Source organism: Lepisma saccharinum, chromosome 2 (genome assembly GCF_977018435.1).
Source record: "Lepisma saccharinum chromosome 2, izLepSacc3.1, whole genome shotgun sequence".
In the NCBI taxonomy this organism is placed as follows: Eukaryota; Metazoa; Arthropoda; class Insecta; order Zygentoma; family Lepismatidae; genus Lepisma; species Lepisma saccharinum.
In genome coordinates, this window is record NC_139230.1 from 182,788,711 (window position 1) to 182,803,983 (window position 15,273).

Below are 15,273 nucleotides of genomic sequence, written 5' to 3' on the forward strand. Positions count from 1 at the left end.
CTGTAGGTAATGCATGGAAATTCACGTCATATCGAACAAAGTTAAATGTATAAAGTGCTATGTATGCTTCATTTTTCATTTCTAAATTAATGTATTACTGTTTTACTTTTGGCAAGGCATTTATTCCGGGTGTTTCATGATTAATTGAGGGGTTACAAAAATGTATTGCAAGTGAAGTATTGAACTTACATTAATGAAACTAGTCCAGAACAAACGAGGAACACAAACAGTTTTTTCAAACACCTACAAATGTTCAATGTGTACACCACGGGTGACACAGCACACATCGACATATGTCTAGTTCTTGCCACATTCCATCAACATGGGCCTGTTGATAGTGTCTATCAGTGTGATGATATGCTCCCTTACAGCTACAAATCATGTGGCATCGGCAAGACGAATACCCTGTCTTTGACGGAATCCCACCATAAGAAGACACAGTGCAAGGTCCAGTGATCTTGGGGAACAAAACATTGCACAAAACAGAGTGAGTGATGTGGGGGATTTGATTGTCACCGAGCGGCAGGGATATGAGCTCTCAGCTTAATAAAACAAACACACACAAACTGTTTGTGTTCCTCGATCATTCTGGACTGGTTTCATTAACATAAGTTAAATAGTTTACTTGCAATAATTTTTTGTAACCCATCAATTATTTATGAAACACCTGGTATTGTTGTAATATACCTAAAAAACTAGGTATCATATTGTCCCATACACCCGGGGCAAAATGATAATTTGCATTACCTTATGTTTGCCTTTACTCTGTGTTGCATTTTTGATTTAAAATTTCCAAACCAATTCTCAATAATAGTTTAGATGTGCACCGAAACATGTATAAATGTGTACATGTGTGTGTGTAATTGTCTTCAATAAATGGCAATGTTTATAAAAATATGGCTTAATACATTTTAGAGGGATCATTTTGCCCTGGTCTTCCCTACAGTCACTGCTTTGCAAGCAAAGTTGACAAAAGTAAGGATTGGTGGGTGTTCTGTTTTGTTTTCTATCATAAACATACCAATAAGTACATTAACAATACTATCTACTTTGTGGATGAAAACAGGAGCAAAACGACTGCAATAACTGGGATCAGTCTTTATACCATAGGATTTGAATTACTAAATGCTGAAATTTTCCTACTTTTTAAATGTTTTTGAAGAAAATTTATGTAGAATTTACTGGCATCAAAAATTTCCACACAGTCGCCTGTCAGTAGACATCCTGACTAAAAACACTAGCCAGAGTGATAGTAATAACAGTTATCTACCTGACTACATTGAAATCAAATCACACAATAAGATAAATGCTCACAAAAAAAGATGCAATTTTAGTAAAAAGTTTCTCATGTGTGTTTTAATAATAATTTCCAAATTTCAAATGGCATTCCATGTAATATACATAAGAATTCACACTCAGTCGTTGTGATACAGGTTTCAAAGTTTATGCAGAATCCACGTAACAGAAAATTCTGATCTATAAGAGTGTTTGTATTGATGGCAATTAGATCAAAGTCCTGCAAATATCAAAAGTAAGATGACTAAATCTGAAATATGACACCACTCACATAATGATATTTAGTGACAACAAGTTAACAAGTAACTGATCAATAAATACACACACACATTTTACATGCACCTTACAAAGAAAAAAGGTTTAAAATAAGGTTCAGTAACATTAAAAATTCAACAAAGTACTTTAATGATCTTGGCATTGCCATAATAATTGGAAATTCAAAGTCTTTATAAGCTCTTGAAGAATAAATTGATGTCAAGCAGGAAAAAAAATCTTTCCAAGTTGCTATTTTATTATGTAGGTAATATTTATCAGCGCTATATAATGTGGCTCATTTATATTACCTCACTGCCAGTTCAATCCACCACGGATACAAATATAATCTTCTGCCAGCATGCTACTACTTCCATCAATCATGCACACAGTCAAAAACACATACATATGAGCTAAGGAGTATACATGACAACTGACATCACACTCAAAATATATGCTTTAGCATGCTATGATATGCTGTCCTGATGTCAGTGCTTAAAAGAACATATCTATACAAGTTCAATATTCAATAATTTAACTGCCTTATGAACTACTTACCCATTGCTATTTTGTCTAATTTAATTCTATTATAAACACAAGGCACCTGATGACTTACAAATAAATAACTTGTTTTTTGACATTGCAAAATGTGCTTGGTGAAAAGTTTCATTTGTGAATAATTTAATCCTATTGGACAAATATAAGGAGGTACAAAATAAGTAGATATAGTTACAGGTTGACTACATCATAATAATAATGAGTATAGTTGTTTCATTTTGAAGGTGAAGAAACAGCACATTACTAAAAGTCATAGCATTTATGCATATGCTTTTCATTCTCTCAAACTTTCAGAAAATTATATTGCAGCCTTTTGCCAAGAAAATATATAAATACAATAGAATTTTAAAACCTAATCTGAAATATAAATGCTACTGGAATACATTATGTAGCTACATGTGAAAACCAATGATGCTTAGAACACCTATCAAACCATTGTTTGATAACCAGGGGGGCAATGTGAATACTTGGGTTTTGTTTCAAAACTGACCACATACAAACATCTACAATTGATATAGAATTTCCTAAAATCCAATCCCCTTGGTTTCTAAGACTGGAACTAAGGATTTGGATAACATTTGATCTTTCTCTAGACCCACCATGTACTAATGAACCATGAATTAAGTCTAACCATTTATCAATCATTCCACTATATAAAGCACCATTAGATTCATAATGCAAAACTGGATTTGACTTCATCTCTAGGATGCGACACAGGTATCTGATAATATTAACTTCTCCACTTATTTTAATATGTCCTACAGGAGACACTACTAACAATGGATCTATATTACCTTTCTTCCACACTAGAACTACTTCAATATCTTTCTTAAGATTATTTCCATGGTTCAGCACTCGAAAAAAGGTTTCCAGTTCCTTTGGTGTATTATTAGCTGTGCAGTGAGTATGTACTGTGCCAGAAATAGAAAACATATCACGTATCAGTCTCATTAAGATCAGTAATGAATATGGTGGATAATTAGCATCAGAAAAAATAGTAATTTTCTGAACTTTCTCAACTTTTCCTTGATTTTCCATATTTCCTGGTACACAACTATGAAGACTATCATCCACTTTGAGTCCGAAGTTCTGCTTCAACTTTTTTACTTCTGTCTGGAGAACTTCAAGTTGACCCATAATCGAATCCCATGTGTGTTCCACAGATAGCACTAAATCTTCTAACGATGTACCACTCCTGCAAAAAGAATAGTGCCTTATGAACTAAAATTACTAATTTGAATTGCTTTCCCATGCTTCGAATATTAATAACATTGGAATTTTTCTTAATGTAATATCATACAGAGAAAAAACATTAATATTTATGCAACGATTCAGTACCTGCATGGATTGGTAGGACAGAACACCCAGCTATAATGAAAGGAGAAGAGTGAATTACAAAAAAAAGCTACTGGTACATGCTAGGGACAGAAAATTATATTTCTATACTACAAGGTACTGAGAAGCTAATGCAATGCTACATGTTTGCAAATGGCTTAGTACAGTGCAACACTCAGTCATTAAAGACCGACCGGCCAAAGAATAAACTTCAGGAAACTCAGAGTTTGTGCCTCCACTTGTGAGCTTGAAGGGGAAAAAACCATGTTGCTACATCCCTGATTTTGTCCAGATGTGCACGACACCTCTTTCTGTACACATACACCCTTCGCTCACATTTCAGGGACAGGCAGGCAATCGGAGACCCACTCGCTTGCTATGCAGCGGCAACCATTAGGGTTTGATAACATATTGTGATGTGCGTATTACTCACTGCTAAATAAAGAGAAATCGTTAAAAAGATCCAAGATCAATTACTTACGTGTGTGAGTATGAAATGTCAACCAAAACAACGTTTCAGAGGTCATGACTGCCTCCATCTTCAGGTTAATGCATATACTTAGACACCTGACATAGTGTTACGTTAAGAAAGCGTTAGTTGATGATACAGGTTAAAGGTTATGGTAAAAAAAAAAAAAAACACTTTTTTTTTACCACTTGTGGGAGCTTGAATGTGGAAAAACCAGTGTTGCTACATCTCTTTTTACCATAACCTTTAACCTGTATCCTTAACTAACACTTTCTTAATGTGACACTATGTCAGGTGTCTTAAGAATACGCATTAACCTGAAGAAGGAGGCAGTCATGACCTCTGAAACGTTGTTTTGATTGACATTTCATACTCACATACGTAAGTAATTGATCTTTTTAATGATTTACCATTACGGTTTGTTGTGCTTGGCTTTGTTGAGGGTGTTACCTGTTTCAAAAAAGACTGAAAATGAAAAATTTGGCAACGCAGAATACTACGAGAATTTCCCTTCACCACAGCAACTGGACAAAGTTGATTCATGCGACCCTCCCTGGCTATTGATGGAAAATACAAAAATAGGAATGTGAAGTTTATTCTTTCGTTAAACAAGCTATAGTCAAGTGGCAACCATGAGGACAGGAACATGGATGATGCATTGAAAGAACACCCACGCTGTAGTCCTGATGAATGAGGTAAACACAGCTTAAGTATTGTGTAGATGATGTTTCGTGTTTACGTGTTGCACAATTAGATAGCTTTCTTCAATTAATTTTGAAAGCTCACTGCCTTCATTCACTAAGGGTACAGTATCTGGAGCAGAGATGATTGATTTCCAGGCAGTGGTAGTTGCATTTTTTCCCATCTGACAGTTGTATCCTGGCTTGGTCATCTGCTGCACGTTCTGCTTTCCATTGACAGGTGCCATTGCTGGGTGTGGTGTAGTTCCTCTTCTTTGAGTGGGTGGAGGGAGGTCGAATGGACGGATTACATTTTTTCCTTTTTCCATGGTCTGAGATTTTTTGAAGGATGGGATGCCAAGTTGGGTGTGCCTGTCCATTGTCTAGGTTCAGTGTTGGAGTAGAAGCATCCATAAAAAAAGAAGAATTGGAATTTAAAATTTTGGGTGCGTCAGCACTAAAGCTATTTTGCACCCGTCACATTATACGGGGTCCAGCCCCTTATCGTTACACATAACAACTCTAACGTTGCATAACTAAAATCATAAAAGCTAAGGCTGTAAAGGAGCACTCAGCACAAATAAGGACAAAACACAGGACAACACAAACAAAATTATACTGGCCATGGGGCCAGTCACCAGAGCCTGGTTAGTCTGCATCCAGGGTAGGGTGTACTACGTGGAAGTGAGGTTGACTATTGGGTACACTACTGTCGTGTATTCACACGCAGAGGTTCATTGATTCACACACGTAGGTACTTCACAGTATAAAGATAAAAACGAGGATACAAAATAATGATTTAATACCAAACTTACAATAACCATTTCTAAGATGGTTGAACTCCCAATTTTATCAATAACAACTTTACAAACAATTGAATATCGATTCAGATATTATGCACACTTAACGTTGCCCCTCTTCCATATTTGACTTTGTTATATTTCAGTCTATCAGGCTGTTTTCTCTGTCGAGAGGACCTCCTGCACTGATGCTGCTGTTGTCACTGATGTTGGCTGCAGGATTCATCCAAGTACGATGTAGACAGTTTGTCATTTGGCGTAGAAGCTTCTGGTGCCACAGAACCACTGCCATTACTTCCACTTTTTCCTGTAATGAATAAGTCTTCATCACAGAAAACTGATCTGCCGTCTTGACCTGTATCTGGTCCATGAATTCGCTTATCATTATCCTCCCCCTTCTTCTGACTTCCAAAATGATATCTATCTTTCTTGTCTTGCATCCATTTTAACTGATCTTCATGCACGACCCGGTTTCTACCTTCAACATTCACCAGCCATGTAACTTTGCTTTTCCGTGCTATAATTTTTCCCTTGGAATACCTCATAGCATTCCTCTTGTCCTTAAATGGTAACATAACCCATACAAAATCGCCTCTTTGATTCACCTTTTCATCTGCTTCTGCTTTATCCCTTTCGCAGTTTTGATCTATTATTTCTTCCCATTTTGGCATAAAGTTTATTCCTGAGAATGTAGGAAAATATCATATGCTGTGGCGTTTTGTCACCTGATGCATTATATTCGCTTCTCAAAGCTACCAATACTCTCTGCAACAATTCTTAAACGTTGACATGCACATTCTTATTCAATTGCTCCCGTACAGCACAGTCTAGCTTTATTTTCACTGTCTGCACGTAGCGCTCGACCTGACCATTGCTTTCAGGATGGTATGCAGGAGAATGGTACAAATTGACGTGACGTTCATCACAGAATGTTTTAAATTCTGAAGATGAGAATGGGGGACCATTATCTACCACAATACACTTTGGTAGTCCAAAAATAGCAAAATGTTTAATTAGATAACGCTTTACTTCTTTAAATGAAGTAGACGAAACTCTATCACAATCTACCCATTTGCTGTAGGCATCTACTATTATAATATAAGTAATACTTCTATACACAAAAAAATCCACATGCATCCTTTCCCATGGATGTCTGCATTCAGTCCATGCACTATAGTCCTTAGCACTTGTATTTGGCTTGACTGCTGCACAAACTTCACATTTATTTACATACTCTTCAATAGCCTTATCTATTCCTGGCCACCAATATCTCTCTCTGAGCATTACTTTCATTTTTACAATACCACAATGATCTTCATGGGCTCTCTGAATAATGTAATTTCGCACTCCTTTGGGAACAACCAGTCTCCGACCTCAATACAGTAACTTATCCGTAATGCTTAGTTCTGCCTATCTTCTCTTGTACGCGAACAGTTCCTTCAATACATCTCCTTTGAACCCTTTCACATCTTGTGGCCATCCATTCTTGCAATAAGATTTCCTTAACTTAAGAATTTCATCTCGTTTCAAATACGTCAAAATCGCCTGCTTTGCATTCGGCGTAAGCGTAACCTGGTACACAAATTCTTCTTGCCTAGGATCATCATCATGTACGTCAGGAAGAGCAACCTTGATAACATGTCTGCAAGTTCAACCTTTTTAGTACATATTAGTTTATATGTGAAAGAAGCCAAAAATAAGCACCACCTTTGAATGTGTGGCGACGCCATAATAGGAATTGGTTTTTCCATAGCTAACAATTGCTTAGCTGGCATTGAATCTGTCCATATTTCAAACGATTTACCTTGTACGTATTTTTGGAATTTCCTCACTGCATATACGATACATAAAGCTTCCTTTTCATGCATAGGATACTTAATCTCATGCTTATTTAACGTACATGAAATACATTCAATCGTACGCAATTCCCCTTGTACTTTATGGCATAATTGCAAACCTAATCCATTTTGAGATGCGTCACACTATATAATAACTTCTTTATTCTGGTCGTATGGAACAAGGACCTTGACATTTTGTAAAGCCAGTTTAGCTGCCTCAAATTGCCGCTGACAATCATTTGTCCATTGCCATCGCACATTTTTCTTCAATAAATTGTAAAGATCTGACAAGATAACTGACAGACTAGGCACACATCTTCTGTAAAAATTAATACCTCCAAGGAAAGCCTTTAATTGTTTGGTGTTGCAAGGCTTTGGACATTGTATCAATGCATGCAGTTTCTTTTCAGAAGGATGTATTCCTTCTTTACTTAAAGTATTTCCTAAATAATCAATTTTGTTTTTGAAGAATGAACACTTGCTCCAATTAACCTTAACATTGTACTTATTCAGACGGTTTAAAACTTCAAGTGTTCTGGATACTGCTTGTTCTAAACCCTTGCTAACAATAAGTAAGTCATCTTGGTATGGAATGACAAAATTTAATCCCTGTAGTATGCCTTCAATAGTTCTTTGAAATATTTGTGATGCGATCCGTACACCAAATGGCAATCTAGTATGTTGTACCAATCCCCATGGGGTATTCATTACTAGTAACTGTTTGGCTTGATCATCAAGTTTTATTTGTAGGTAAGCACTTCCGAGATCCAAGGTCACAAATACATCACATCCATTAACTTTTGGAAACACTTCGTCTATCCTGGGCAATGGATAAGTTACGTTTTCAACATATTTATTCACACTGTTCTTGAAATCGCAGCAAAGCTTCAAATTACCATCATTCTTACACACAACGACCATAGGACTCACCCAATCACTTGAGTCAATCTTTTCTAGAATGCATTGCTCAATCAATTTGTCTAATTCAGACTTAACTTTGTCACGTAAGCCATATGGAAGATTATAAAATTTCTTAAAAATTGGTGTAATGCCTTGTTTCATTGGAATCGTGGCGGTAAAATATTTAATTGGCCCCGACAAATCATTATCGAATAACTCTTTATATTCGTGCCTAATAAATTTTATTAATCCTTGCACATCACAAGATGCAATCAGATTTTCACACTTAACCATCTGTGATTTAATCAAGGCTTGCCCATGCACAATTTTCAACTTGTCAGCTGTTAACACAGACAAAGCATTAGTCGTATCCTTCGACTTAACCAAAGTTTGCCCTTGAACAAATTTCAACTTGTCAGATGTTAACATAGACGAAACACGAGTCTTGTCTTCATACACTTCCAACGATGGCCTAAGTTGAGATAGATTAATGTGACAATCAGGCAATAAATGCTTAATCCATTGTCTTTCCTACTAACGGCAAAGTCATACTGCTAGCACATCATAAAACACAGTCAGCTTCCAGATATTGCAAACCATGCAGTTGACTGTCACAAAATGTTTTACTTGCAATCGAAACTTGTGAACCTGTATCTATTTCAAAGTTCAACATAGAATCATTAATATTGAGAGCAATTACATATTCGGACGAAGAAACAAACTTACTAGTAGCATTATCACATTGAGCTATTTTCATAGGCAATGAAGAATGGTCAGATTTAAGATATGGTTGCGACGAAACTGAACTTTCATTACAGTGGGACAAACTATACTCAATCGATCTTTCTTGCATAAATTTACTTTCTTCATTTACTTCCATAGTAATTATTCCAACCCTAAATTCATTTACATCTAACACCTCACTGTCCATATCATCCGAAGAAACAGGTTCAACAGCCTGTACAGCGTTAGCCTTGTACTTGCTATAAGGTTTAGTACTATTAGTTTCTTTATTGCACTGTAACTTGAAACACTGGGAAACATAGTGACCGAATTTCTTACAGTATCTGCAATGCTTGAAATATTGTTGCTTTCTTTCCCGTTCATTTTTACTTCCCTCATTATCTGATTGATTTTGTCTGAACCTAAGATTAGATCCACTTGACACAGTATTTTGGAATTTCCAGCTATCCTGTTTTGGATTAGAATTGGCACCGGAGTTCAAATGCGTATTGCCCTTGCACTTATGTGCGGTTAGTGTTCACAAAATTTACATTGGACTGGACGTAATACTCCTTCATATCTGCTTCTAATTTTTCCATCTGCTTAGCTACCTCAAAAGCTTTGTGAAATTACATTACATTTTCAGCAATGAGTTTCTTACGAATAGTGTTAGATCTGATTCCGCTAATTAGTGAATCAAATAAAGCAATGGAAAGAAACTCACCATAACCACACTGCTCTCTGATCTTTCTTAATCTCCTTACAAAATCTTCTATTTGTTCATCTTCTTCTTGTACACATTTTCTAAGCTTTAACCTTTGCACAATATAGTTGCTTGATGGACTATAATAAGATTTTAATCTTTGTGCAATTTCCTGATAGGATTTATCATGAGGCAATATAGGTGCAAATAATTCACGCAGAACTTCTATGGCTTGTTTCCAATGACAGATATTAATCTAGGAACTTTCTTGTCCTCTGGAATCGCTTGTGTTTGACAATAATTATCAAAGCGCTCCAAATACGCTACTATCGATCCATCTTGGGGATCATATTTATCAAAACCAGCTACTAAAGCCATTATACATTTACACTATACCACAAAGCTTAGACGTGAAATATACTTATCCTCGATTTCTAACTAAATTCTCGTCTCGTCGCCATGTATAAATCTCTGTCGTGTATTCACACGCAGAGGTTAATTGATTCGCACACATAGGTACTTCACAGTATAAAGATAAAAACGAGGATACAAAATAACGATTTCATACTAAACTTACAATAGCCATTTCTAAGATGGCTGAACTCCCAATTTTATCAATAACAACTTTACAAACAATTGAATATTGATTGTGATATTATGCACACTTAACAACTACGTGGAAGGAGCACCCCTTACACCCCATAAAAAAAGAAGAATAGGGAAAGCTGCAGAAAATTTTCTTCCCTGTAGTAATACAGAAGATAGGTCACATGGACATCCTATGAATCTGGGGACTAAGTTCGTTTGTTCACTTGCTTGTATTAGTCATGTCATCGATCACAAATGAGCACAGCACTCACCCTTGATTTTTCAGGTATATTTCACCAGATTTTTTTTTTTTATTTCTAGTTATCAATGTATTATTTCCCTTCTTCTTTATTACATTTTTGCATCTTTTGCAGCACTATAACTATATTCTGCCTTTTCCCTTATCGATGCTAGGATGGGGAATTGGCATTCTACAACATACTCTTGTCTTTTTCTTGTCTGCCAACTTCCTGAATATTCATTATCTTCCTCATCTTCCACACTGAGCATCTTTTTTAAAAAAAACTTTGCCTGCATCTCTCACGAGGCTCTTCAAACTCAGTAGGTAACTGTAGATCAACTTTGTTGTCTGTGTCTTCTTTTAGCCACTCACTAATTCTTGAGTCTCCATTAGATATTTTTCAGATTTCACAAGATATAAAATCACTTAGAAACTTTTCATATTGTCTACTTACACAATAAAAAAAAATCTGTATGAAAAGTGACTCAAAACAATGTAGATGAATTAACTAAAGAATGCACAAATCCAGGGAAAAATGTAATGTGAATGGTAGCAGGTGAGCTCTGCACTCACTCTAGCAGAACTTCTTTACCAACGATGGTCTCTCTGATTAAGTCACTTCATAATGATATCATCATGTCACTCGAGAATGTCTAAAAGTCAGCTAGAGGGCACCACACCCCAATAACTTAAATACTGTTATAATGACAATTAAAATTGAAAGTGAACACCATGCTCACCTGTGACCAATCGCAGGTTAACACTAGAAGCGCCAGGACTTTTTACTACCTAGAAGCGCCACCTCTGGTCAAAATGACCAGTATTTAAAATTTGACCATTTCTCAAAATGGATATTGCCAATAATCATCTTATTACTAATAAAACAAAATATTTTGTAAAAAGATACAAAAATATCATGAAACCCAGCGATTTTTATTTTCCATGCACTAATTACAACAATAAATATTCATTTTCTTCAAGGAAATAAGTTTCCGTCATGAAATTTCACATATTACATTTTTTGCATTTCAGTACCTTTTGTACACCAGAAACACAGGTTCCACAAACATATTTGTTGCACATTGAACAAATGTCACTTGTTTTGTTTTCATTGCACAATGCCACCTGGCATTGGTGCCTCTTTCTGGAAACAGAGCCACTTACATCCCATGCATGTGATATAGATGTTGACAATATTTTATTGGGTTTTGCATTCAAATGTCCTTCTCTCAGTTCTTCAGCTAGTTGTATCAAAAAGTTATGTCTCCTAACATTCCTCCCCGTGACTGCCTTGTAAACTACCCATGCATTTATTGAGTTGAGTTGGTGTTTTAAGTCCACTTTATGCACACTAAGGCTAATCGGGACTGGACCTACAGTTTAAAGTGGGATCCGAACCACTTGTGCCTCCAATGGGTATCGAACCCGGGACCCCTTGATTACAAGGCAATGACACTACCACTGCACCATGGGGGAGGCCCCCATGCATTTATTGCTGCCAGATCTAAGATATTGTAAAACACGTGTACCGGCCATCTACGTGATGAAGCACGGACTGAATATTTGCGTGCCATTTGATCAATCACATCAACACCGCATTTAGTTTTGTTGTAATACTTTATTGTTTCTAGGAGTTTCTTCTGGCTTTGCAAATCTGCTTCTACATCTGAATGCACGGAGCTTAGGAGTAGAACATTTTTGTGTGGTTTAGCTTGGTATGCACACAATGTAATGTCCCCCTTTTTTAGCAAACATGTTTCATACACTTGTGTTCTAATATTCACAATTTCATTAGGAATCTCCTTTCTATTTTTCTTCATAGTGCCAATTAGGCTCGTCTTCTTCTCCTTTAGCTTCTCAGCGAGTTTTAGCGATGTGAAATAATTGTCACTAGTTACATTTCTACCCGCATTTAGATAAGATGAAGTAATTCTCAATACAACATTTTCAGGTACAGTAACATTATCATTCCTTGATTCATTTTTCCCAAGGTATGGAAAGGCATTGCACAGGTATTTTGGAATGTACGTCCACTAGCATCCAAAATTTTATACCAAATTTGTCTGGTTTGTTTGGCATGTAGTGTGTAAATCTACACCTCGCTTTCAAAGGAAACAATTATCGTCAACTGTCAGATTTACCCCTGGAGTGTAGCAACTCCTACAATTAGCTATAAATTTGTCCCAAATTTCAAAGCACAGTGCAAATTTATCAGTTTGTAATTGTTCAGATCTGGATGATTTTGAATTGAATGTAAGAAATTTCATTATTTCCCTGAATCTGTTTCTTGACATTGTTTGTTGAAAGAAAGGTGGCCCCCAAAGTAGTTTTCCATAAAAAATCGTAGTCTATAGAACTGCACCCATACACTCCTCTAGCATATAAAATAGCTAGGAAAGCATCAAGTTCTTGTAATGACAAACGCCAGTTGGGTTGCTGGTTTCGAGCTGCTTCTTCTTCCGTACACTTCTGTATGTGTCGAAGCATGGAATCGTCTCCAGCAAGATCTGGGTCCTCGACATCGGATTCATTTTCACATTGTCTAGAAAACATCCTTACAAACTGCAGTGTTCAAACGAAACTGAGTCATCACTTTCTCCTTCTTATCAGCTTCGACAATACGCCAACATATATGGGAGAGTCCAAAAAAGGAAGGAAGAATAGGGGTGGAAACTGTAAGTACAACGTTCCAACCGAGAAGTGGTTTTTTATTGAAATACATTAGCGGTCAAAATGACAGGCAACGGCGCTTCTAGGTAGAAACACAAATATTTCCATTAGTATTATTTTTTTTGTAAATTACGCATAGCAGTAATAATGTACTTCAAATTTTAGGAAAAGTCTCAAAATTTCAACGCACGAAGAAAAATTTTTCTGTACAAAGCAGAAATTGAAATTTGAAAAACGGTCAAAATGACCGGCTTGGTGCTTCTAATGAATTCTGCCTTTACATTTTGATTCACCCAAACAAATTTTACATAAATTGCTCCGGCACACAGTTTCTGGTTATGAAATCAAGATGTGGAGTTGGCACTACATTTGGGTAACTGTCAATATTTTCAAGATTGAACATACACAGCATAGCATTAACACATATGTCTAGCCACCCCAATGACTTAGAAAATTTAGGTATTTTGGGTAAAATACATCACTGCCCTTTCTGCTGCCAATTATGACTACTCTGCTTTTTATAGAAGCATGCAAGAAGGGAATTAGTTCTGTATTAAATAAGAACCCACATGGGTTTGGTTGAAAAAGACAACACAGAAATATTTCTATGAATCTGAGGGCAAACTATGTAATAAAATGTTCTCATTCAGTTCAGTGCAGATTTCCAGTGTAAAGATGAACAGAAAGTTGACAACGGAAAGAAATGACCTCATTGACATCGAGAGTTACTTGCAGCTTCCTAAATGCATGGCCATGAAATTTGGCAGGTGGCAGAAGTTCATGATGTTGACACATCGGAGCACAACTCCATGTGTTTGGAGGTTTAAGAGAATTAAAGATCTCGTTGTAGAGTTGGTCTTTGTAATCCATGTGATACAAACTGACAGTATTTGCTCAAAAGGTCAGGGATGACACAAAATTCACCCAGAGAGAGGTCGGTCTGATGCTCAAACTAGGCAACGCAGCCCAGTTGACATTAGCACACAGTGTGTGGAACCAGCGATTTTCATCCCACTCTTGCTTTGCTTCTCTCATACGTGACACCAGCACAATTCACCCTAGCCACCTATTTTCATAGCCATGCGTTTAGAGAATGTTTTTGAGTCAATTAATTTCTAATGTAGTATCCAACACTGGCAGTGGAAAATGTTAACTGGGTGGGGGATGCTTGGTTCGAGCTTTGGGATTTAACTGGGGGTGTTTTCCTATGATTTAACATGGTGACAATGATACAGCTAGGGGAGGCTTTGTGAAAATTTTGCAAATTTGGGGATACCATTCCCAACCACTTCAAGCACTGGTAGTATCATGTGAAGAATGTAAAGTGAGAATCATAGAACTTCAGACCTTCTGTAAACAAAAGCACGTGTACCCTAACAGTGTTGCAAACTTATGAAAGAAAAATAATCCACATAGCCTACAAGGTGTAAAAACATTCCATTTGTCAACAGATGCAGAATATGCAGTGTATCATTGAGTGATGACCTGTTGAAAGTTATTGAATGTATGTTTAAAAAAAGTTTAAAAAAATGTACATCTTGCCTGGTGGCCGACTTTCAGACTCATCACTGAAGTTCCCTGGCTCGAATCCCGGCATGGGTGTTATTTGTGAGTGTCCCTTCATCAATTTCATCTGACGATCACTCATTTTCATCGTCGGGATTAGCCAAAAGTGGAAGAAAAGAAATGCTAAATTAAAAAAATAAAATACAAAATGTACATCTTATCCCCCAGAAGTAAGACGGTTCCGTACCAAAGGATTAATTTTCTCTTATATTTTACTAAAAAAAACCTTGCTAGAAGAATGTGACACATTGAGATAAATTACGTTTTGAAACCGGGGTTTCGTCATTAAATTTATTTGATGTTGGAAAGTGTTATGATTTATTATTATAGATAATGAAAGTAAGCTAATACATATGATTTGATTGACTAAATTAATAATTATGCAGCAAAGACACCAAGGGAAACTAAAACGTCAACTTAGAGAAGCATAAAAGTGGGGAAGGAAGACTGTAGAACACAGAAATATTTTGAGGCATTTTATTTTACGCTACATATAAAATAAAATGCATATTTGTGGGTGAATTTTTAAATATTGTCACATTTTTCTTCTCTCTTGTTGTGAGGTGTTCATTTTAAATCAACCTCCCTCACCCTACGGCCTGCCCTCCTTCACCTGCAAAAGTATTCCGGAGTGTGAGGATGTCACCCGCGTCC

At 36.4% G+C, this 15,273-nt stretch overlaps 1 protein-coding gene across 1 annotated transcript in view; it reads right to left on the reverse strand.

Annotated features, from left to right (window-relative positions):
- Nucleotides 1–1,244: 1,244 nt before the first annotated feature.
- LOC145984222 (phenylalanine--tRNA ligase alpha subunit-like) overlaps nt 1,245–15,273 on the reverse strand; it is a 113,861-nt gene continuing 99,832 nt past the window's right edge. Inside the window, exon 10 of the mRNA XM_083117784.1 lies at nt 1,245–3,301. Within this exon, the coding sequence (XP_082973910.1) occupies nt 2,491–3,301 (811 nt within the window). The 3' untranslated portion in view covers nt 1,245–2,490. The remainder of the gene's footprint in view (nt 3,302–15,273) is intronic.